The following is a 21,533-nucleotide window of genomic DNA, read 5'->3' as shown; positions in this document are numbered from 1 at the left end:
AATAAAAAAATGGCAACAATGAAGTTCCTAAACAAAATAATGTGAATTATGTTTATACAACAAAAGAAACATCAAATGGTTATCAATTTCAATCTAGGGAATTGGAGAGTTTTGGGGAATGGGGACGACAAATCGGGTAAATCCATTGTTATCTGATTGGTCACTAACAAATGAACATCAAGTGTTCATGCTTGCCATTATGTACAATGTAACTGTGATGAAAGAAAGTTTGTTTTAATTTGGAAAACGTTTATTTGACAACATGGATAAAATACACAATATCCTTGTTTATATTACAAACCACCTATCGTAGGCAGTTTCGAAACATGTTTATCAACTGGTAAACATGAACAAAGTGCACTGTTTGTTATAATAATGTACAATAAATTCCAGAACGATTTTTATCCAGAATTCGATGCTAATGCACCATTCCTTCGTAAACATTCAAACAGTAAATCTTGAGTTAAAACATAGGCAAAATAAACATAAACTTTTGTGGCAGAGAAAACTTACACCACTCTTAATATTAAAATGTCTTCCTTACCCGCAGTCAATTTAAACCGTCGTTCTTATCGAGCTTTCAACCAGGGGCCAATTTCATAGAGCTGCTAAAGCAAAAAAAATTGCTTAAGCCAAAAATAACTCGCTTATTTTACACCTGTTACTGGCCAAAATTTCATGCCATATACATTGCTTGTGACTGGTATTTAGCTGTTGTTTACTTAGCATGACAATTGAGTGGAGTCTTGGCCGGTTATCCGATTGAAATTGAGGCCCAGTATGACTAAGTTGAAGCAGCTTGTAAACCATTACAAGGTGCTATAAGTGAATTTTATAAAGCCGGCCTCAGGTTAACCTTGCGTCATCAAAAAACAGTCGACGACTTACTTTGCAGGGTCACACTGCGCCTGAGCTAAGACCATCGGGAACGTTTCAGTCCGCGATTATTTACGACCAAGGCGTAACTGCGATGATTTTAAGACAATCTGAAACAGTCGCTGCTCGAAAAATAAACAGTCGCAAGAGGACAACAATTCCAACTTGTACGATGTAATCCTGACGGTCGGGAACCAATCGCAGGCGCACGATTTCTCAGTTGTTGTGACCTGAGCATTTTTGTTTGCGGGTTGCCGACGGTTTACTGCGGGCGCAAGAAAAACGTAGGTCGACCTGAAGCCGGCTTAAAGGCAGTGGACACTATTGGTAATTACTCAAAATAATTATTAGCATAAAACCTTTCTTGGTGACGAGTAATGGGGAGAGGTTGATGGTATAAAACATTGCGAGAAACGGCTCCCTCTGAAGTGCCATAGTTTTTGAGAAAGAAGTAATTTTCCACAAATTTGATTTCAAGACCTCAGATTTAGAACTTGAGGTCTCAAAATCAACCATCTAAACGCACACAACGTCGTGTGACAAGGGTATTTTATTCTTTCATTATTATCTCGCAACTTTGACGACCAATTGAGCTAAAATTTTCATAGGTTTGTTATTTTATGCATATGTTGAGATACACCAACTGTGAAGGCTAGTCTTTGACAATTACCAATAGTGTCCACTGCCTTTAAGATCTAATACTTCAAAACGTAGCTCCACATACCTTGCAGGAAAAAACACTGAGCGCTTTGATATGGCCCTAGGGGTGTGATAAAGCGCTATGTAAGCGCTGAGTATTAATGCAACTACAGTAAAGAGTCTACAATCTCTATTGTAGGGACAAAGAAAGGTGTCCGGTCCTATTTTTAAAAAGGATGAGCGCTCACCAGAATACAAACAAAACAAAACAAGTACAAACTAAACAAAATTCATATGACATCAAAAATAATATAACAAACAATCTCCTGTCAATTTCCTGTCACTGATTTTTATCCTCCAATACTATACCCTCTCAGCCCCATTACCAAAGCATGAATCTACATTTCAAAAACATTTCTCAGGTTATCTCTAAAAATTATAAAATTCGCACCTCTCCCTTTTTGCGTTATTGTCTCTCATCTTGGCGTATCAGTGGCTCATTCCGTACTGGGTGACCGGTGAAACTGGATGAGTTTCTCTGCTTGTTGCTGACCGGATACCATCGCACCGTGGACTGTAGATTGGAAGTCTTTGTGACACGCCTCACCAGCAAACATAAGTAAAGGATGCTGAAAAAGACACAAAGCCAGAAACTTCAATCAATCGGGATTATCTGGGGTGAAAGTCAATGCTGACAAAAAAATAGGGACACTACCAATAAAGGGTTTAGATAGCTCAGTTGGTAGAGGGCCGGCACGTTAACCCGGAGGTCATTGGTTCAAATCCCACTCTACATGTAATCAGTTCTTCCCCAAAACCATTTAAAAATTTGCCTGGTCAGTTTCCGTTGTGGTTTATATTGATAGCCTGTGACTAGAATCTACATGTAAAGTACCGGCTATATTTTGTTGGGCCCCAGTGCCCCCATTTCAATGTTGGCTCTCATTGCGCTGTCTTCAGCATTCAGTCAACATTGAGCGAGGGGGGGGGGAGTCGGGGGGGAGAGAATGTGTGCGGCCATTTTCTAACTTAACAAAACGGCATTGCATAGTGTTATCATTACACACACACCAACTTGTACTTTGTATCCAACGCGCTTACAACAAACTCCTTGCGATCCCACATCGTTTGTGCACGCAGCATCACCAGTGTGCCCTCTAGTTCTTACAATGTATATAACTGTATGGTATTGACCAAACTTTCTGTCCCTGCACGTACCTGGAGGTCTCCTTGGCATTCCTGCATGATGGGATTACTCATGACATCGTACTCATCTCCCGTACCATGTACTGGTAAATAACCGCAGTATGAACCTCTGATGTATGGATGGGTCCCCCAACGGGATACAACAATCTGGACCGGGCTTGGAACGTCTCTCTGAAGGAACTTCTGTAGAATATCCGTACATGTCTAGTATTGACAAAAGAAATTAATTAATTGTGAATCTTGTTTTGTTTTGCAAAGGGCAGGTTTCTGTATACGGACCCAGAATCTGGAACCAACTTCCAGATTACATCAGAGATACCACCTCACTGCATACATTCAAGACACTCCTGAAAGCTCACAGAAGTCAACTAATGGCTAGGTTCGAGTCAATTAATAGTCAACCCTTGTAGTATTCAGGCATGCAACTGCCCGTTAGCATGTCCTAGGCGTATTTTACATGATTGTAGTTGTACACTGTTAATGCCAGGCATATATTGGGCTAAACAAAAAATCCGAAGAAAAAAAAAACGCGGAAGAGTTGCATGCCTGAGTATTGTGCACACTCGAACTTGCTCACTGTTGAGAATCTAATGAGAAATACTAGTCTTGAAATCAAGTCGGTAATTGTTGAGCGCAGTGTAGACACGAGGGCGGTACACACATCCTCGATCCCAGTATGTGTTTGAGTGTGGCAACGCGCTACCTATGACCGTTGCATGAACGATAATCGCACTGTGAAATTGCATGAACAACAGAATGAGTGTTTGGGGCAGCGCTAACGACTTGTCATCAAGTCTAGGGAAATACTTACTTGCATGACTTCAGCATCTGATAGAGTCTCCATGTATTCTGCTTCCTTTCCTGAAATCCATGCACATAGTACATCATCATGGCCTTCTACTGAGTAAAAGCCTGTCAGATGTAACAAAAATATATACAAACAATACGTTACAAATTTACATGTCTACACACAATTTTTAAAAACCTACCTAGTGTAAGTTACATTCTCCAGTTCAACTGCATGGGGGTTGCGTGTTGAGGTACAACTGTGCACTAAGTAACTGTCTTTAAAGTGTTAGCATGGACTTGAGAGCAACAGAGGTCCACACAAAAGCATTCAATTGAGCAGGTTGTTTAAAGGCAGTGGACAATATTGGTAATTACTCAAAACAATTATTATCATAAAACCTTACTTGGTAAAGATTAATGGGGAGAGGTTGAAACATGTAATATAAATTATTGTGAGGAACTGCTCCCTCTGAAGTGCGTAGTTTTCCAGAAGGGGTAATTTTCCACGAATTTGATTTTGAGATCTCAGATTTAGAATTTGAGGTCTCGAAATCAGGCATCTGACAGTACACAACTCCATGTGACAAGGGTGTTTTTTTTCCATTATTATCTTGCAGCTTTGACGACCAATTAAGCTCAAATTTTCACGCTGAGATACACCAAGTGAGAAGACTGGTCTTTGACAATTACCAATAGTGTCCAGTGTCTTTAAGGTAAAACAACTTTGCACACAAAGTCTATAAAAGTCTAGTATTGGTGCAAGAAGTTATTCACTAAACTCAACTATCGCGATCCCCCACTCCCCTTCTCCTTGCCACGCACATACCTATCAACATACACCCGGCGCTGTTGGAAAACTTTAAGGTCATCCCAACACACGACACTCAAAACAATGCTCGCAGGGTCAAGGCTTACAGAAACCCCCTCTATCTGTGGAATAGACGTGACGTGTGTATGCGGCCTGTGGTATTACCATAGACTTATAATATAAAAGTCCAGTGTTTGAAATGCATTCATCCTCATAACAAATTGCTGGCTGCATTTTTAAACCTGCATGATCTGCTCAAATAACAAAACTGCTCACCTGGGATTTTCCACATCCAATTACTCTCGCTATCAATGATTTCTCCTTCATCCTTTAGAGGATCAGCATGCCAAGAATCATGTTCCCATAGCAACTGAAACCCTTCAAGCCCATCTTCCCAAAATGGCTTCTCATATCTGAGGAAGATTTTATCGACCGTCCCAAAGCCGAGGGTGTTTATCGCACGCTGCTTGTCCGCCGGTAACGCTGGCCGAAACATACTCAGGTGGTTCTCCTTGAGGTATCCTACTGATGATGTAATGATCACATGATCAGCTGGGATTTCCGGTTGACCTTTGACACGAACCACTGCGCGTGGTTTTCCATTTGCTGTAGTGCCTGCACAGTTATCTTCACTTGGTTTGTGTGTCCATAGTATTTGGTCCACTGGTTGGCAATACCGAATAGTATCACCAGGAAGTTGGTTCAAGAAAACATCCACAATTCCTTGGAAACCCTTTTCCCCGAGGCAAGTGTAGTATTCTCCCTGACAGGGTTTGAAATCGTTGAAATGCGCCAATGATATATCGTTACAGCTTTCACACGCCATGTCGAGGCACTCTTGCATCAAACACCATTTGGACAGTCTCCGATGCAGATGTTTCACCCGTTCGTCTGTGATACCCTCTTCCACCATGTTAGTCTCCAAGCTCTTCTTGATGTATTCACTCACATTGGAGCAGCCATTATGACTTCCTGTATCGGTGCTGCTTTCGCATTGATTGTCATACCACATACAACCTTTTTTGACGATTTCAGGTGGGACAACGGTCCCATTCTCTAGTATAAAGATGCCTTTATCAGCGGCTGTTTTAGTCCAATCAGTACTACAATTGGTAGATGAGTTGTCTTTATTAATTCTAGAAAAGCTGCTACTGCTCTCTCTTGACTCCTAGAGGATTAACAATTTAACAAATAATAGCTAAAAACACATCACAGTACAGAGGTTGCCAGTTACCTTTTCAGTTACTATCCAGCAGAACCAGTTAGTAGCTTGTCTTTTCACTGGTCCACCAGCAATAGGGCCAACTTAAAGACACTGGATACTATTGGTATTTACTCCTCAATAATTGTTAAAAACTAACTCGGTAACATGCAATGGAGAGCTGTTGATAGTATAAAATATTGTGAGAAACGGCTCCCTCTGAAGTAACGTAAATTTCGAGAAAGAAGTATTTTTTCCACAAATTTGATTTCAAGACCTTTGAAGAATTAGATTTTGAGGTCTCGAAATGTGTGACAATGGTGTTTTTTCTTTTATTGTTGTCTCAACGACCAATTGAGCTCAACTTTTCACAGGTTTGTTATTAAATGCATTTTAATGTTGAGATACACCAGTCTTTGACAATTACCAATATTGTCCACTGTCTTTAATGATTCTTTACCTTAAGTAATCCATTTTCCTTAGCTAGTTTGTGAATAGGATTGTTGTCTTCACCGTGTATCCAATTAGCACCCAATTCAATAACCTCAGAACCTGCAAAAACATCATGCATGAGGTGTCAGTTATTACAACAACCTGCTCAATAATAATAACTAGTTGAACTAAGTTCTTAAACGAACGTTACAGAATTGGTAAGAAACAAAAATCAGGAAGATCACAAATTTACATGAAACTTACACGGTCTAATGATGATGATAGTAGAAAACATCCCTTGAAATATTTTTGATTTTTGGGGTTGAACAAAGAATTGACTAGAGTGGGATTCGAACCAACGACCTCCGGATTAACGTGCCGGCGCTCTACCAACTGAGCTATCTAGCCCTATATTGGCAGTGTCCCTATTTTGTCAATATGAAACAAATAATCTAACTGCGCGTTTGGAGTTTCAGTTTGGGAGCGTTTTATTCATTTTTATTTTGGCATCGATGCAATGCAAAATTTGTATTTCGAGACCTCAGATTTAGAATTTGAGGTCTCAAAATCAAGCATCTGAAAGCACACAACTCCGTGTGACAAGGGTGTTTTTTCTTTCACTAATATCTCGCCACTTCGACGACCAATTGAGCTCAAATTTTCACAGGTTTAATATTTTATGCATATGTGGAGATGTATACACCAAGTAAGAAGACTGGTCTTTGACAATTACCAATAGTGTCCACTGCTTTTAAGTGTAATGATCCCACAATTACCTAATTCAGAAGAAGTGTGAATTCGCCCTCCTGCACGGTTGGTCGCTTCTAAGATGATGATGTCAAATACTTTGACTTTCATCAGCTCCACTGCTGCAGCAAGACCTGCCATACCAGCACCAACAACTACGACACTGGTCCTTCTGGCCATAATTCCGTCGAGAGATGTTTATGTAGCATAGACTAGAGAGTAGAGTCAACAGAAAAAAACTGTGTGCTTTGATGATGCAACTGCAATGGACACTACCAGAAAGTTTTTATAGTGTTCTAAAAATAAAAATTGGAAAAGTTTCCGTATGGCGCCACCACTTTTTCATTCGAAATAGAATAATATAGTATCTAATTTACCTGATTGATATATCCCTTTTTGTAAAAATGAGTGAAAAAGTGGTGGCGCCATACGGAAAGTTATCCATAAAATTGATTGGAGGTGTAGCTAGATAGAAGTTAGAACCATCCATAGTTTATCCCTAAGCTAACCTCTGGCTCTGAAGGTTGTCGGCTTTTAAGTTTTAGTAGGACCGGAATCTGATGATTTCACAATGACTAGATAGAATAAATATTGTCGTCAAGTTAAATAGTTAATCACATTTTTTGTTTATTGGCTGTTGCCAGCTTCTGAGCTTGGTGTTTATATTATTATATCCCTTGTGGGAGTATGCCGAGTTCCCTTGACCGTATGCTTGATGGGAAGATCATTCAAACAAACGAACAAGATGACAAGATCATAACCAAATTTCCTTAAATTAAACACAAACTACAAACAACATTCTAAATCTAAAAACCCACACAAACTACACTCACCAGTCACACTACTACCACACCAGGCATTCAGGCAATCAAAATCGGATCCTCAAAATACAGACAGCAGTTGACAGTAATATCGGTTGACAGTTGTTTTATTTATATTGTTTTGTAGGTAAACTTTTTGCAGGCAGCTGTGTTTTCTAGACTAGAGCATAAGTCGTTTATTTTTGCAGTGATAGCGGAAGACCTTTACTATCACCACAATAGAGAGTTAACGACTTGTTTGCAAGTCTATTGTTCTTCCGGCGTGTAAATAGACTGGGCCCCTGTCTTTATCCTCAAAGATAACCGTAGTGTGACGTTGAATGTTCAGACTAGCTGGCGTGAACAGATCCTAGTCTGGTCCCCTAACCAAATTCGACAGAGCCTATTTGGAAATCATTGGGTCTGGGAACCAGACTAAACAGATACATGTGCACAGCTAGCCGCTGGCGGCGCTGTTTTATTTACACCACGCCATGTGGTTATTTTTTTAGAACGGGCAGATGGTAGCGACGCGTCGTTCAAGACGGACCGACCTCTATATTCCTAACCCTAACCTAGCTGATTTATCAATCAGCGACTTTTGGGTTAACCACAACAGTTTTGAAGCTTGTTTCTGTTGGTTGTACACAGTGAAACGAAAAACTTGCTGGTCGGTGTCATCGACACACGACGAAAGGGCATCAAAATGTCAAGTTGTTTCTGCTGTAAAAAACGGGAATCGTGTACTACTGACCTTGCCGTACGTTTTGTGCATGCGAGTGTTCAGTGGTTCTCAACGGGCATATTGATGTAGAGTAACTTGACGTAAGTTTTCGACTCCCTCCACTTTGACTGCATGGTCATCATGTAAGTGTGAGGGAGAAAACGATGTCATACATTTTATGTTTTTTTCAATTGTGTATAGTACAGTACTAGCTGATTCGAGTGCTTGTTAGAATTATTAATGTCCCTTCATAGCATAGATAGTGACCAAAAAATATGATAGTTGGGATTTTCCAGGCTCAGTACATCATGCAGCAGACAGGGGGGATAACTATGATCTTTTTAGGCCAATTTCCAAAGGGCACTATTATCTACACATGGAGGTCTCATCTGGTCCTTGCTCTATGATCTATGTAACGCTAATTGGCACTTTCGACGGAAAATATTATGAGCCTGTGGCAGTTGAAGGGCACGAATTCAAGTGCAATACCGAGCAGGAGAAAGCCATGGCCTCAAATCGGGCTTGTGTGTGATAGTAGTTAGTACTGTGTGTAAAATACAATGACTTATCAGCATGTTCTATTCCTCGGCCGGGGGTCACTGGCCTCCTTTCTCAGCCATGCGCCATCCCCATTGACGGAACCCATCATGTTTGTTGTGTGTGCATTGTACAATTACAATGTAGACTTGAGCTTTGTCATGTCATGCAGAGTGTACAATTCATGTGGTTTGTTGAGCACGCAATGGCATTGTAAATCCGCCATGGTTCAGAAACCCAGAGAAGAGAGTCAAAAGCGCGTATTCTTTTTTTCTGGAGGGGTGGGGTCTACATGCATGCATGGTGGGATGGGACGGGGTGGAAATTGGTTTCGAGGCACTGGCCATGGGATGATCCACTCACGACAAACTTCTTCACCGAGGCTACTCGGACTTTTTTTTGTCTCAAGCAACATTGTTTTGTTTCGACACCTCCATGTTATCTTGCCAACTGCCGACGGTGGTAACAATTTTGTGAATGGCTTTGTGTTTGAAACCATATTGAGCAGACGCGCGGTCGCTACTGAGATGGAGGAGCAAACTTCAAAAAAATAAATACATCTTTCATTTATTATTTGCACCCACACTAATACCAATTACATTTATATGTTACACTTGTCCCGTATTAATTCTAACAGCATAGCATCTTAAAGCTCAACAAAAGTATGGCCTAAACAAATATTTACTACACAGTTTCCGATTGAATTTCACCATCTGTGAACATCTTCCTAAAACCTTGTCATGACCCAAAACTGCTCTTTATTTTCTTTGAATTGATTTTACTACTGTGTATAATAATATACGATTGTAACAAAAATGTAACACTTTGCAAAAGAGCGCACAAGTGGGTGAGTGGAGGGATCGTACTGCGACTGCATGTAAACGACTCACAAAGTGATTTTGGCGTTCATTTTTTATGTCTAGACGAAAATCTGCGCGTGGTGAGGGGGAAAAAAAGAAGAGAAATTCACTCAGTTTGTAAACTCGCTTTTCCTTTTTTTCACAAAATTTGTAACAAGAACATGGTGTGTAATTTTAAGTGAGAGGAACATTGATGTTATACTCTCCCGTGCAGTCTAAAAAGTGGGGAGACATGTGCCCCCACCCGTCCATACACTCACTACGCCCCCAAGTTGGCTATGATGTCATGCAGAGTAAAAACCCTGTACACTATTGATAATTGAATTGTCAAAGGCTAGCCTTCACAGTTGGTGTATCTCAACATTTTTATATGCAAATAAAAAAAATAACAAATTAAAAAACAAAATGAAAATCTATGCTCAATATCGGTCGTTGAAGTTGCGAGATAATAATTAAAAAAAGAAACACCCTTGTCACACAAAGTTGTGTGTTAGATGCTTGATTTCGAGACCTCAAAATCTGAGGTCTCGAAATAAAATTCGTGGAAAATTAATTCTTTCTCGAAATCTACATTACTTCAGAGGGAGCCGGTTCTCACAATGTTTTATACTATCAACCTCTCCCCATACTCGTTACCAAGAAAGGGTTTATGCTAATAATTATTTTGTGATTAATTTAATACATGTACCAATACTAGTGTCCACTGCATGCCTTTTGAGGGGTAGTTGGCTTAAACGTTTTTTGTTTTTTTTGGAAATTAAATGAATACCAATTGGTCTAGGCCACAAACAAAACTTTCAATTTTCAACTTTATAGACCTATCCTAGACTAGACCGGGTCTGTAGTCGAGATGTGGCCCGTAGCCGAAAATTATTGGCTGAAATAGCGCCCTCTTCTTGTGGCTATAACTCCTTACGAGCGCGTGGTAGCATCTGCGGGTGAACTCTGCGTGTTGCTGATGATGCAGAGAAACAAACACAGTCTCAGGCCTACCCCCCTGACAATGTGACTGACAATAATAGTGTTCTGTTGCAGGCCTATTTCAAAGTTTCAAATTGCCGTCTATCATTACTTATTATTATCCACTGACTGCAACTTTCTGTGATCTATGATAGCTTGTAGCTTTTTATATGGCACCATTGAATGAAGCCCTAAGAAGTGGGATCCCTCCTCCCCGTATATTTTATGGGACTAGATCACTCACTCTGCAACTTGAGATCGTAGATTCAAATCCCGCTCATGTCATTTTGTCTATGTTAACCCTTAATCATTATAGTGATATCTGATTGTGATTTCTGATTGTGGTATGACTGTTTGCATATAATTTTATCGTCAAAATGCATAAATCAAATTCAAATAATATTAGTGGAAATTTCCTTTCTCGAAAATTACGTTACTTCAGAGTTTTACACAATGTTCTAACGAACGTCTCTCCATTGGTCGCTAAAAAGTAAGTTTTAATGATAACAACAGTTTTTTTGAGTAATTACAATAGTGTCCAGTCCCTTTAAATACACGTTTTTTTATTTTTCCTCCTACAATCTTATTAATAAAATACCTTTTTTTGGTCTTACAATTAGAACAAAAGTCTCATGTACATGTACATGAACTAGGCATTGTGTTAGTTACCGTCCGTCTCGACCAAATTAATTACAGGCCAAAGAATTTTGTTTCGTTTTTTAATTGAAAGTAAACTACATAATATAAATTTCAGTAATTATAAGAAAAGCAGATTAATAATTATAAGTATACCCAATAAGTTATCTTTTAAAAATCAATTACATGTGTACTGTCAAAATTAATGTTAGTATGATCGGTAAACCGTGTTACTGGTACTGTTATAGTCATACATTTTTAAAATCCAGTTAAAAAAAAAGGAACAAAACCACTATCATTTATGTAAAATATCACCGAATTGAATATTTTTATGATACACCCTTAAAACCTCATAATATTAATCCAATAATTTACATAGATTCTACCAGATAGCCCGAAATGTTCGTATCTGTAACAATCGGGGTTTAAAATAGTTGACACCCTTTTTTCCACAGAAATAATAATTATACCCAAGTGAGAACACATTATTACAGCATTTTAAGGGGGATAAAAATAACCCCAACTATGTTGCAGAATTGTTGCTACATGTATTCAAATTTGTGTGTGATACATGCGTGAAACATTTCGCATTATTTTGTTATACAAATTACGGTTTTATTTCTTCCTGCGTAATAACCCACCACGAGTTCAACGGATGAAAATAATTATTAGCATAAAACCTTGGTAACGAGTAATGGGGAGAGGTTGGTAGTATAAACTATGTGAGAAACGGCTCCCTCTGAAGTGGAGTAGTTTTCGAGAAAGAAGTAATTTTTCCACGAATTTGATTTTGAGACCTCAGGTCTCGAAATCAACCATAAAAACGCACACAACTTCGTGTGACAGGGGTGTTTTTTTTTCTTTCATAATTTATTATCTCGCAATTTCGATGGCCGATTGAGCTTAAATTTTCACAGATTTGTTTTGTTATGCATATGTTGAGATACACCAACTGTGAAGGCTAGTCCTTGACAATTATTACCAATAGTGTCCACTATCTATAATTTAGGTATTATCGATCCATAGTCTTTCATGCCTTAATAGGAAAAACACAATATTCAGCTTGCAGTTCCCAAAACTAATGTTATAATAATTATGCTTTGCCTCCAGAAACCAAGAATGTCTGTACAAAAATATGCCTTCTTTTTATTACAAAATTTGAAATTTTGTAAGTGGGCATGGGATAGCCCATGGGACAGTCGACCATCGCACACTATGCCAATACTTGGTACCCATCATTACGGGCAGACTTCTTGAAAGATACATTATTATTCATCGACTTGATTTCCTCTGTTTTTTTCTTCTCCAACATGGGCTGGTCATCCCGTTCGGTTTGCATGATACCATCCTCCTCAAGGTGGACCTCCGCATCAACGGTTGGTCTCGAGGAGGATGCTCGCTCCTCCTCCTCCTCCTCCTCCTCCTGGTCGGAACAACCGGAGCTCGTATCATCACCATCGGAATATCCATTCTCCAACCACTTCTCCTCATCTTCAGCCTCCTTCAGAACGGCCTCCATGAAGTCATAATCCACCTCGTACCCATCCGGAAGACCCTCCCGGAGTTCCTCAATGGTAGTCTGGTCCGGCCAGGGGTCTTCCCCGTCCGAAGGGGCTACCTCGGCACCGCGTACGTTGCCGACCACGTCCGTCCAAGATTGGATGACGTCCAGGAAGCCTGATAGGATTCGCTGGAAGGCATCCGTGATCTGGTTGATGTCTTGTTCCATCTGGAAGCGGTCTTCCTTCGCCGTGGAGAATTTTACTGAGATGCCGACGATGTTGTCACATTCCTGAAAATTGTAATTATTGACAAAATTAATTGACATCAATATAAACCACAAGGGAAACTGACTGGGTAAATTTGTAAATGATTTTTGGGGTTGAACAAAGAATTGACTAGAGTGGGACTTGATTGACCCCCGAACAAAGATATTGACAAAATAGGGACACCGCCAATATAGGGCTAGATAGCTCAGTTGGTAGAGCGCCGGCACGTTAATCCGGAGGTCGTTGGTTCGAATCCCACTCTAGTCAATTCTTTGTTCAACCCCAAAAATCAAAATTAATTGACATAAGTTTTGGTTTTTTATATCTCAACGCTCTTATGGTCAAACGAGAAGACAATAATAACAAGAAATTTCAGCTTAAGATGTGGGAGGAAAACCTCAGAGAACTATTCCAGGAAAACCCCGTAGTCAAATGGACTAAAAACCCATGTCCACATGCTACATCATCCAACACAGTGGAGGGTGGGGACTGAGGGGAAGACACAAACAAACTCACATTTTCCAGGACTTCAAACAGTCGTTTGAGGCTATCTTGGACCCATTCTGACAAGTTAGTCTGCTTCTCCAGCCGTTTGAACATCTTCTCTTGCACGACGATTAGCTTATCCAACACATGGAGTAGCTGGCTGAGCTTGAGATGGCGTGCCTGTGCAGCTAGGGTTGGCTTCGGTCTAAGACTACTGTAGGTCTGCGGCGTTGTTGCCCGGGACGTTGATGCCCCGTGCTGCTGGGATTCTTCCGTTGCAGCAATGCGCTCCTGTAGATCTAAAGGTAAGGCCAGGTCCTTATGGTTGTAGAAGTTGTACAGCAACGAGTGGAAGGCGATGTGTAGCTTTCTGGTGGACGGGTGCAGGTTCCACACCAGTTCTTGTTCTTGCTGCTCACTACGGGGCGAATCTAAATGTGGGTACAAAAAGTAAGCAAACAAACAAACAAACAAAAAACATTACACACTGTCATAGTAAAAGAGCGCTAAGAGGCCTATACGACTTAATAACAAAACACATTCAAATGTGTAAACATAACACTACAATACTGGAAAGAAGGCAGCCCCCACCCCGCCAAAAAAAAGCCCAACAGCAAAACAAAATAAACAAACAATCATCGCCCAAAACAGACAAACAAAAAACACCAACAACAAAGCAAACACAACAAACAACAACAGCAGCAGAAGCAGCAGACACAACAACAACATCCCAACAGAAAAACAAATCTGGGCCCATTTTATTCTAAAACAGAAAACAATTCAGCATGCAGGAACCTCCCCAAAAGTTTTCTTTTCGTTTCAACTCGGTGTTTCGACGAGGTTGTGGTCGTCCTCTGGCCTTGTAAACAAAAGCGCAAAATAAAGTATGAGTTTCTTACTTTTGGGGTTTCCATCGAAGAGTTCGTTTGGGTATCCAGTTAAAGAGACTCGCTGTGTTCCATCCCTGGCCTGTAACAACCCGTGTATCGACTCTCGCCATTTCATGCGAATCACGTCAATCCAAATCATCTTTGCCTAAAAATCCGAAGACGAAAAAATGTCCTCCCGTTTCTGGTGTGGTGAAAGTAAGGTGTTCTGTTTACCCGACCCTATAGTTATCTCTATTATAGTTTGACGTATATATCTGTGAAAGGAGATGAACAAGGAGCAAGGACTAGGGTTAAGATTTTCGTTGTGGGGAGGACAAATTCCTGCATGCATGGCTGATTGCAAAGATAGGGTTTAAACATCCTTTTTCAAACCTTTTCAAGGAGGTGTACAAAGCAACCGGCTTTTGATTCCGACTGGACATTAAATGGGATCAGAGTGAAGAGAAAGGAACCCTATCATCAGGGGCCTATCCCAAGAAACCAAAGGGAGTGGAGATTTGGTTTTTGAAAATGTGAAGAACTTTTGTGTCAGTATCCCACACTATAGGCTGAATAATGTTGACTACTCCCAGGTTATGTTTTGGGGATATAGTACTGGCCTCATAAAAAGCCTTGTTCCCCATTGATGGCTTCTTCAGCATGAGAGTCTATAATAGTCATGAGGAATTGGGACGAAACACATAACGCAACAAACAAAATAGTGAATATTATTTTTGCCACGAAGTTTTGGTTCTACGTTCAGTGGCCAACTCAAAGTTTAGCGAAGATCATCTTCCGATTTTGGCCACTTGAGGGTTGTTAGTCCTAGTTTCATTATGTCAAGTAATTGTTTTAAAAAAAAGGGGTTAATGCATTTTATTGACATGACAATAAAGGTTTGGGTCTTCCTCCATTGGTCTTGGTACATTTTCCTCGTCAAACTCCTTGGAGAAGATTACCTTCCGATTTTGTCCAATAATGATGGTTATTTCAGGCTAGTGTTAAGATCTTGTCCACACTCCTTTCTATAGAAGCTTAATTCCCTTACGAAATAATACACAAACAAAATTGTATTTGGGTCCTGGTACATTCGCCCGCTTCAAAGATCGGAGATAAGTTTCCATCCTCTATTATTTTTGAAAAAGTAAAAAAAAAATGACATTGAAGCTTCGGCAGCGGAATTCCTGACCTCTGACTCCTCCAATAATCGAGCGTCTTTTGCGGCACCAACCGTTCGATTCAAAGTAAAACTTTTGAAAATTCTGAATGAGCATCATTTTCCGTCCCCCATCAAACTTTCAAAACAAAAAAATTATCAAAAAAATAAATTTGACAACCCGGCCGCAGAATCAAAACGGGGACCTCCGACTCTGAAATCTCATACTAATTTATTTCGATGTCATCTCAACTCATGCCTAAAAACAACAAACCTATATAAACCTGAGCTCAAATTGGTCATGAACCGAAGTTTTGAGAGAGAATAATGATAGAAAATACCCACCCTTGTCGAGGGGTTGTGTGATTTCAGGTGCCTAATAATTGACAGCTGTTAATTGAATTCGAGACCTCAGTATTTTAGTAAGAATTGATTACTTCTTCAAACAGATACTTTACTGCAGAAATCTTACAATGTCACCAATGTATACTATCAACATCTCCAGTTGCTCGTATACCAATCACGCTTTTATGCAAACAATTATTTTTCGTAACAATAATAGGCCTACCAATAGTGTCAAGTGCCTTTAAATTATTAAGATTCTAGTTGATAATAAGTCATTTAAAACGTGTGTGCAAAAGTGTTCGCTGATAAATTGACCTTTGTAAAAAATTCAAAAATTTAATAACAAACCTAGGCGCATGAGGAATTCTATAATAAAAATAATTATTTTGTTTTTCTGCACGCGGCGGCGGCTGCTGCCTAGTCTTGATCCGAGACCGACGCGTCACGACGTCTTATCTCATACTCGAAACGTAAACGTGATAACTCTACAGAGGGCGGGCTTTCTGCAGTGTCTGCAGAACTGTCTGGCACCCAGACTTTAATATTGATGATCGTTCAACGTAGATTATAAAACGATCAGATACCTTTTAAGATCAGCATGCCCGATGTACTAGTACGTAGTACACACGATCAACAAATCTGATGTAATAATATGAAGGGCTGCATTAATATACTGTACATGCATGTAGTTGTTTATCACGATCACTACCGTAAAGGTTGGAAATGGTGAGTATCCTTGCTCTATATTGGTATAATTTCTTCCATTCTAGGCACGTTTTGATACATCTTGCTGGCTGGCGACTGGAGAGCAGCTTCATTCCTTCAAAATCAATTTTCATGATTGAATCATCATGAACAAAAGGAATGATTTAAATTGAAATTGAAATTGAGTTGAAATGGATGGCACCGTTGCGTTGGTCATGAGAATGAGGGAACAGTTTCCGTATGGCGCCACCACATTTTCATTCGATATGAAATAGTTATAGTATCTAAGTTTCCTCAATGAGATAGGCCTATCCCTTTTTGTAAAACTGAGTGAACATGTGATGTGGTGGCGCCATACGGAAAGTTTTTCAAAATTGAGAATCAGAATGTCCAGCATGCCTTGTCTGGTCATGATTGATGGTGTGTGTACAGTCGTTGTACAACCAACATCATGCTGATGTCTCACTCTCAGTTCACAATCTTAAATTTCACATTACGTCATCGGTAATAAATATTATATACTTTTTTATAGGTGTTTAGCCTTTTGAGCTAAACAAAAATTAAAATACTCAATCAACATGATCAATATCTGAAGATACATCTATGTAGAATTTTACTACTTCACTTGTATCTTAATTCAATAAAAAGTTATCACACAACCACAAGCACAAGTGGAATTCAAAAAAATATATACGTGTGTAGTGTTCCGCGTCCCATATCCATGATATCCACTGAGGCTGAGTTGGATATGGGATGCAAAAGCAGTTGGTTTTTCCGTAATCCACCAGCGTGCATGTGATAACGATTTCGTCTTCATAAACAAACAAACAAACTTAAACTAATGACAAGGCTCACCATGCACACACACGCGAAAGTGAAGCGCGTACCGTAAAGTTTAACAGAGAGTGTATGTTTTGTACTGACCGTATGCGGGGCGGGAGGCATTGACACTCACAATCAGACAATACGCAGAGGGCAATAGTTTTATAATAACTTGGAGTGTGTAGGTTGTAGGCCTATGGCTTATTGTCACACTCCGGTTCGAGCTTCTGATTGGCATGATCGGAGGATTAAAACCTACAATTCGCAGACAGTTTCGCTATTCCTATTGGTCGAGAGAGCGTCATGTGGTGGGTGTTTAAACGGTTGATTAAGACACAGCTGAGGCTGTTTAAGGCAAGCTAATGTACAGAGATGCCAAGTCCAGAGGCCAGCTATGCGTGAGATTTTTCAAAGCTCACCACTAATGTTAATTACTTACACAGATCTTAATATTATAGCTTCCTACATTTATTTTGATAATATAAAGTAAATGAACAATTCCCTTTGTTTTCCACAGTCGTCAACCCTTATCTTAGCTGGCTTGGGACTGGCAGGGGCTGCATATGTAGGTAAGAAACCTCTGGGATCCGTGTTATCACCATAGGCGCTAAAACTAAAGAGTTGGATTTCAAAATATAGGGTTGTCCGAACAAAGGGGTTTTGGAATATAAAGCAGTCACTGCATCAACTGTGTACTGCTCACTTTTTTTTACCCCCACAAATGTAATGTTATCTTTCATTTGATGTGAATCTTTCTAGGACGTCTCGTCATGCAAACTGGAAAACTTGTCCAACAGAACGCCCACAAAATTCCGAAACCCGTAAGTACAATGCATTACACTCAAAACTTAAAGGAACATTACAAAAAATGGTTTTGCTAACAAAACAGTTGCTGGCAGTGTAAGCACATCTTATCCACCATAATATGCCTAAACTGACAAACTACAAACTTGCAGAAGTTTGAGTTTGAGACTGATAGGCCATCTGGGTCATGTGAAAATAGTGAAATAAACAGTTTACTGATTTTGCATGACATCAATGCCAAACAAAAATAAAATAAACACTCGCCTAGCAACCAACTTCAAACGCGAAATTAGTTTCATTTATTTGAGACAGAAATAACTCAAGGGATGTTTTCTACTTCTCAAATTCAAATTGGTAGGGGGGGGGGGGGGTGCTGAAAACTTGATTTTCTTTTCACTTTGTGAATTTATGCTCCTTTCAAATGTATAGAAAAATTACCTGGGTGACAAACAACTCATTTTGCTTGATCACATCATGTTTTTTTACAATGTACTTATTTTTGTTTTGCAGACATTTAGCTCTTACTACAAGGGTGGATTTGATTTGAAGATGTCCAAGAGAGAGGCCAGTTTGATTTTAGGAACAAGGTATGATACAGACCCAGGTTACAATGTTATCCCACCCCAATACCGCCCCATCTTGACCCTACTCATCCACCAATCTCGACGCTTCTCAGTCTTACCATGCTCTTGTGCGCATATAGCATTGGTGTGCACTTTCCAGTATGGCTGTCCAACACAGCCTTGTATTCACACAAATGTAGGTCACCTGCCAGCCACCAACAACCCTGCTGAGAAGTCGTCTTTGTTAAATTGGCATGCTCTCCGAAGACCTGAGGTGCCTCTCGCTGCCTTCTTAAATCCACATAACCAGCCATCTGAACCCTTTCGACAGGGTGTAAGCCTCCGCTGCACCTACATATCACAGCTTATAGACGACCTCAACGCCATCAGCCTACATTGTGATCAGGCTGTTCAAGCTGCCCAGGATTGGCCTGAATGGCACAAACGATTTTCTAACATTTCAAAAATTTGTGGTCACAACATCTCGAGCCGAGTTCTGCCCGAGTAGCATAAACTACATATTATGTGTGTATACCCCACTCCCATACATTTAGTGAGGATACACTCTCAAGTCAAATCGCCTTGCTTTCAGATATGTTGTTTGCTTTTATTAAAGACACTGGACACTATTGGTAATTGTCAGAGACCAGTCTTCTCACTTGGTGTATCTCAACATATTCACAAAATAACAAACCTGTGAAAATTTGAACTCAATGGTCGCCAAAGTTGCGAGAGAATAGTGAAGAGAAAAAACCTGTCACACCAAGTGGTGTCCTTTCAGATGCTTGATTTCGAGACCTCAAAATCTAATTCTGAGGTCTTGAAATCAAATTCAGATGTTTTAATTAGATAATCTGTTTTTCTCCAAAACTATGTTACTTCAGAGGAAGCCATTTTTTGCAATTTTTATACTATCAACAGCTCTCCATTGATCGTTAACAAGTAAGTTTTTATGCCAACAGTCATTTTGAGTAACTACCAATAGTGTCCAGTGCCTTTAAAACGTTTGTGTTTTTTTTTTTTTTATAGCCCATCTGCATCTAAAACTAAAGTAAGAGAAGCACATCGGAGGATTATGTTGTTAAACCATCCAGACAGAGGTATGTTGTTTCTTTGTTTTAGTTGGGCCTGGGCGACTAGTAGTGAAATTTACTACTTGACTAGTCTCACCTCAAATAGTCTCACCTCAAATAGTCGCGACTACGAAATTATTGCACTGGTCGCCCAGACCCAGTTTTCAAAATTATGTCCCCTTTACTAAACTGGAATTACACAAAGTCCATGCCCTCTATTGCCCTGATATTTGCCTCTGTTGCAACGATATTAGCGAGCTTTCTCATGACGACGGGAGGGAGCGAGGCGACGGTAAACAAAATCCTAAGCGTATTTGTTTTCCCAGGGAAGATGAGGCCACTAGCATCAAGTGGCGTGTTTTACCACTCAGTGGTGGTGTGAACAAAGACGGAAGACGGAATATGGAGCTGGCATGGAGACACATGTACTTTTATGCAATATACAAGTAGAGAGTACTCTTGATACGCTCGGTTGGTTGCGCCCGTGTGAGAAAGAAGGTACAACACGCCCATTCATGCTAAGTGGCCTCATCTTTCCTGGGAAGAAAACAAAAAGCTATCAGGGATTACTGATTATAATAAAGATCAGTGTATGGGAGCAGGAAAATCGATCGACGCATGTGACGCAATTTAGATTTGAATATTCAATATGAATATTGATTGTGTTGAATAATATTGTTCTCAGTAATCTCAGGGAACAATAGCACTCAGCCATGTAGTGATCAACTATCGATTTAATATGAATATTTGGATAGTTGAGTATTCAACATAAATATTGATTAAAATATGGAACGATTGATCTTTAGGCATGTAGTGATTTATTATCAATTTGAATATTGATCAATATGTAACAGTTTTCCATCTATTTCCTCTTTAGTTTTGATGTTTTTTTGCAAAATTTTTGATTTGCTTATATTATTACCAGAGTGCGTTTAACTTAGTGCTTTAATCAATTTATGTTTTGTGGGTTTTTTTCTGGGTTTTTTTCACAATGTGTTTTGTTGGATTTTTATATTATTTAATTGATTGGTTATGATTTTAATCACTGGTTTTATTTTTTCACGTTTATATTTGATATTTGGTGGACAGGCGGTAGTTGACGTTGGAGTTGAAGTGAGTCGTTGTCACCACCTTTTTCTCGCCATTACCCAACATTTCAATTAATTTATTTATTAATTTATTTATTTTTGTCGCAGGTGGCTCTCCATACCTAGCAACCAAGATTAACGAAGCCAAAGACTACCTGGAGGGACAGTCAAAGAAATAATCAAGCGGAGTGTCTTACCATAACATTTTTTGATAATTTAAAAGGAACATCACCTCTGAAAGCCACAACAAGCTTCAGTTAATAACAAGACACAACGAACAAGTGGTCTTCACTTATAATAGTGGCTTCTTATATAGCATGATATCGGTCACTCAGTGACGCTCAAGGTGCTTTCTTGATTACGAGTGATGGGGAGAGGTTGATAGTATAAAACATTGTGAGAAACAGCTCCCTCTGAAGTGACATAGTTATGTTTTCGAAAAGGAAGTAAATTTTCACGAATTTGATTTCGAGACCTTAGATTTAGAATTTGAGGTCTCGAAATCAAGCTTCTGAAAGTACACAACTTCGTGTGACCATGGTGCGACAAGGGTGTTTTTTTTTCTTCAATAATATCTCGCAACTTCGACGACCGATTGAGCTCAAATTTTCACAGGTTTGTCATTTTATGCATATGTT

The 21,533-nt window shown here is 39.6% G+C and overlaps 3 protein-coding genes across 4 annotated transcripts; 1 reads left to right on the top strand and 2 right to left on the bottom strand.

Annotated features, from left to right (window-relative positions):
- Positions 1–1,596: 1,596 nt before the first annotated feature.
- On the bottom strand, positions 1,597–7,659 carry LOC117298502 (peroxisomal N(1)-acetyl-spermine/spermidine oxidase-like). Of its 2 annotated transcripts, none has more exons than XM_033781789.1 (7): positions 7,532–7,659; positions 6,728–6,958; positions 5,980–6,071; positions 4,595–5,486; positions 3,533–3,633; positions 2,734–2,925; positions 1,597–2,144 (listed from the first exon to the last, which is right to left on the bottom strand). In XM_033781789.1, the coding sequence occupies exons 2-7, from the start codon at positions 6,876–6,878 to the stop codon at positions 2,013–2,015; spliced, it is 1,560 nt and encodes a 519-aa protein (XP_033637680.1). In that variant the 5' UTR covers positions 6,879–6,958; positions 7,532–7,659; the 3' UTR covers positions 1,597–2,012. The 2 variants fall into 2 exon arrangements, with proteins under 2 accessions (XP_033637680.1, XP_033637679.1); XM_033781788.1 differs by having other exon boundaries at positions 6,728–6,910.
- Positions 7,660–12,189: 4,530 nt separating this feature from the next.
- LOC117298839 lies at positions 12,190–14,903 on the bottom strand. The gene is made up of 3 exons (XM_033782184.1): positions 14,370–14,903; positions 13,501–13,901; positions 12,190–13,007 (listed from the first exon to the last, which is right to left on the bottom strand). The coding sequence occupies exons 1-3, from the start codon at positions 14,497–14,499 to the stop codon at positions 12,429–12,431; spliced, it is 1,110 nt and encodes a 369-aa protein (XP_033638075.1). The 5' UTR covers positions 14,500–14,903; the 3' UTR covers positions 12,190–12,428.
- A 1,522-nt stretch (positions 14,904–16,425) lies between these two features.
- Positions 16,426–21,421, top strand: LOC117298789 (dnaJ homolog subfamily C member 15-like). The gene is made up of 6 exons (XM_033782120.1): positions 16,426–16,566; positions 17,885–17,936; positions 18,127–18,188; positions 18,682–18,758; positions 19,764–19,834; positions 21,004–21,421. Exons 1-6 carry the CDS (start codon positions 16,564–16,566, stop codon positions 21,072–21,074), a joined length of 336 nt encoding a protein of 111 aa, XP_033638011.1. The 5' UTR covers positions 16,426–16,563; the 3' UTR covers positions 21,075–21,421.
- Positions 21,422–21,533: the final 112 nt, after the last annotated feature.

This window comes from Asterias rubens, chromosome 13 (genome assembly GCF_902459465.1).
Source record: "Asterias rubens chromosome 13, eAstRub1.3, whole genome shotgun sequence".
Lineage (NCBI taxonomy): Eukaryota > Metazoa > Echinodermata > Asteroidea > Forcipulatida > Asteriidae > Asterias > Asterias rubens.
The sequence above is the reverse complement of the archived record's forward strand: the minus strand, read 5'-3'. Positions and strand labels throughout refer to the sequence as shown.

Excerpts from the sequence above, each read along its gene's own strand:
- LOC117298502 (XM_033781789.1), bottom strand. The coding sequence starts at position 6,878 with ATGGCCAGAAGGACCAGTGTCGTAGTTGTTGGTGCTGGTATGGCAGGT. Across the intron at positions 3,634-4,594 it reads TTGGATGTGGAAAATCCCAG|GCTTTTACTCAGTAGAAGGC; the intron begins GTGAGCAGTTTT and ends TACATCTGACAG. Across the intron at positions 2,926-3,532 it reads CAGATGCTGAAGTCATGCAA|ACATGTACGGATATTCTACA; the intron begins GTAAGTATTTCC and ends TGTCAATACTAG.
- LOC117298839 (XM_033782184.1), bottom strand. The coding sequence starts at position 14,499 with ATGATTTGGATTGACGTGATTCGCATGAAATGGCGAGAGTCGATACAC. Across the intron at positions 13,902-14,369 it reads CTTCGATGGAAACCCCAAAA|ATTCGCCCCGTAGTGAGCAG; the intron begins GTAAGAAACTCA and ends ACCCACATTTAG. Across the intron at positions 13,008-13,500 it reads TGTTTGAAGTCCTGGAAAAT|GAATGTGACAACATCGTCGG; the intron begins GTGAGTTTGTTT and ends TACAATTTTCAG.
- LOC117298789 (XM_033782120.1), top strand. Across the intron at positions 17,937-18,126 it reads GGCAGGGGCTGCATATGTAG|GACGTCTCGTCATGCAAACT; the intron begins GTAAGAAACCTC and ends GAATCTTTCTAG. Across the intron at positions 18,189-18,681 it reads CCCACAAAATTCCGAAACCC|ACATTTAGCTCTTACTACAA; the intron begins GTAAGTACAATG and ends TTTGTTTTGCAG.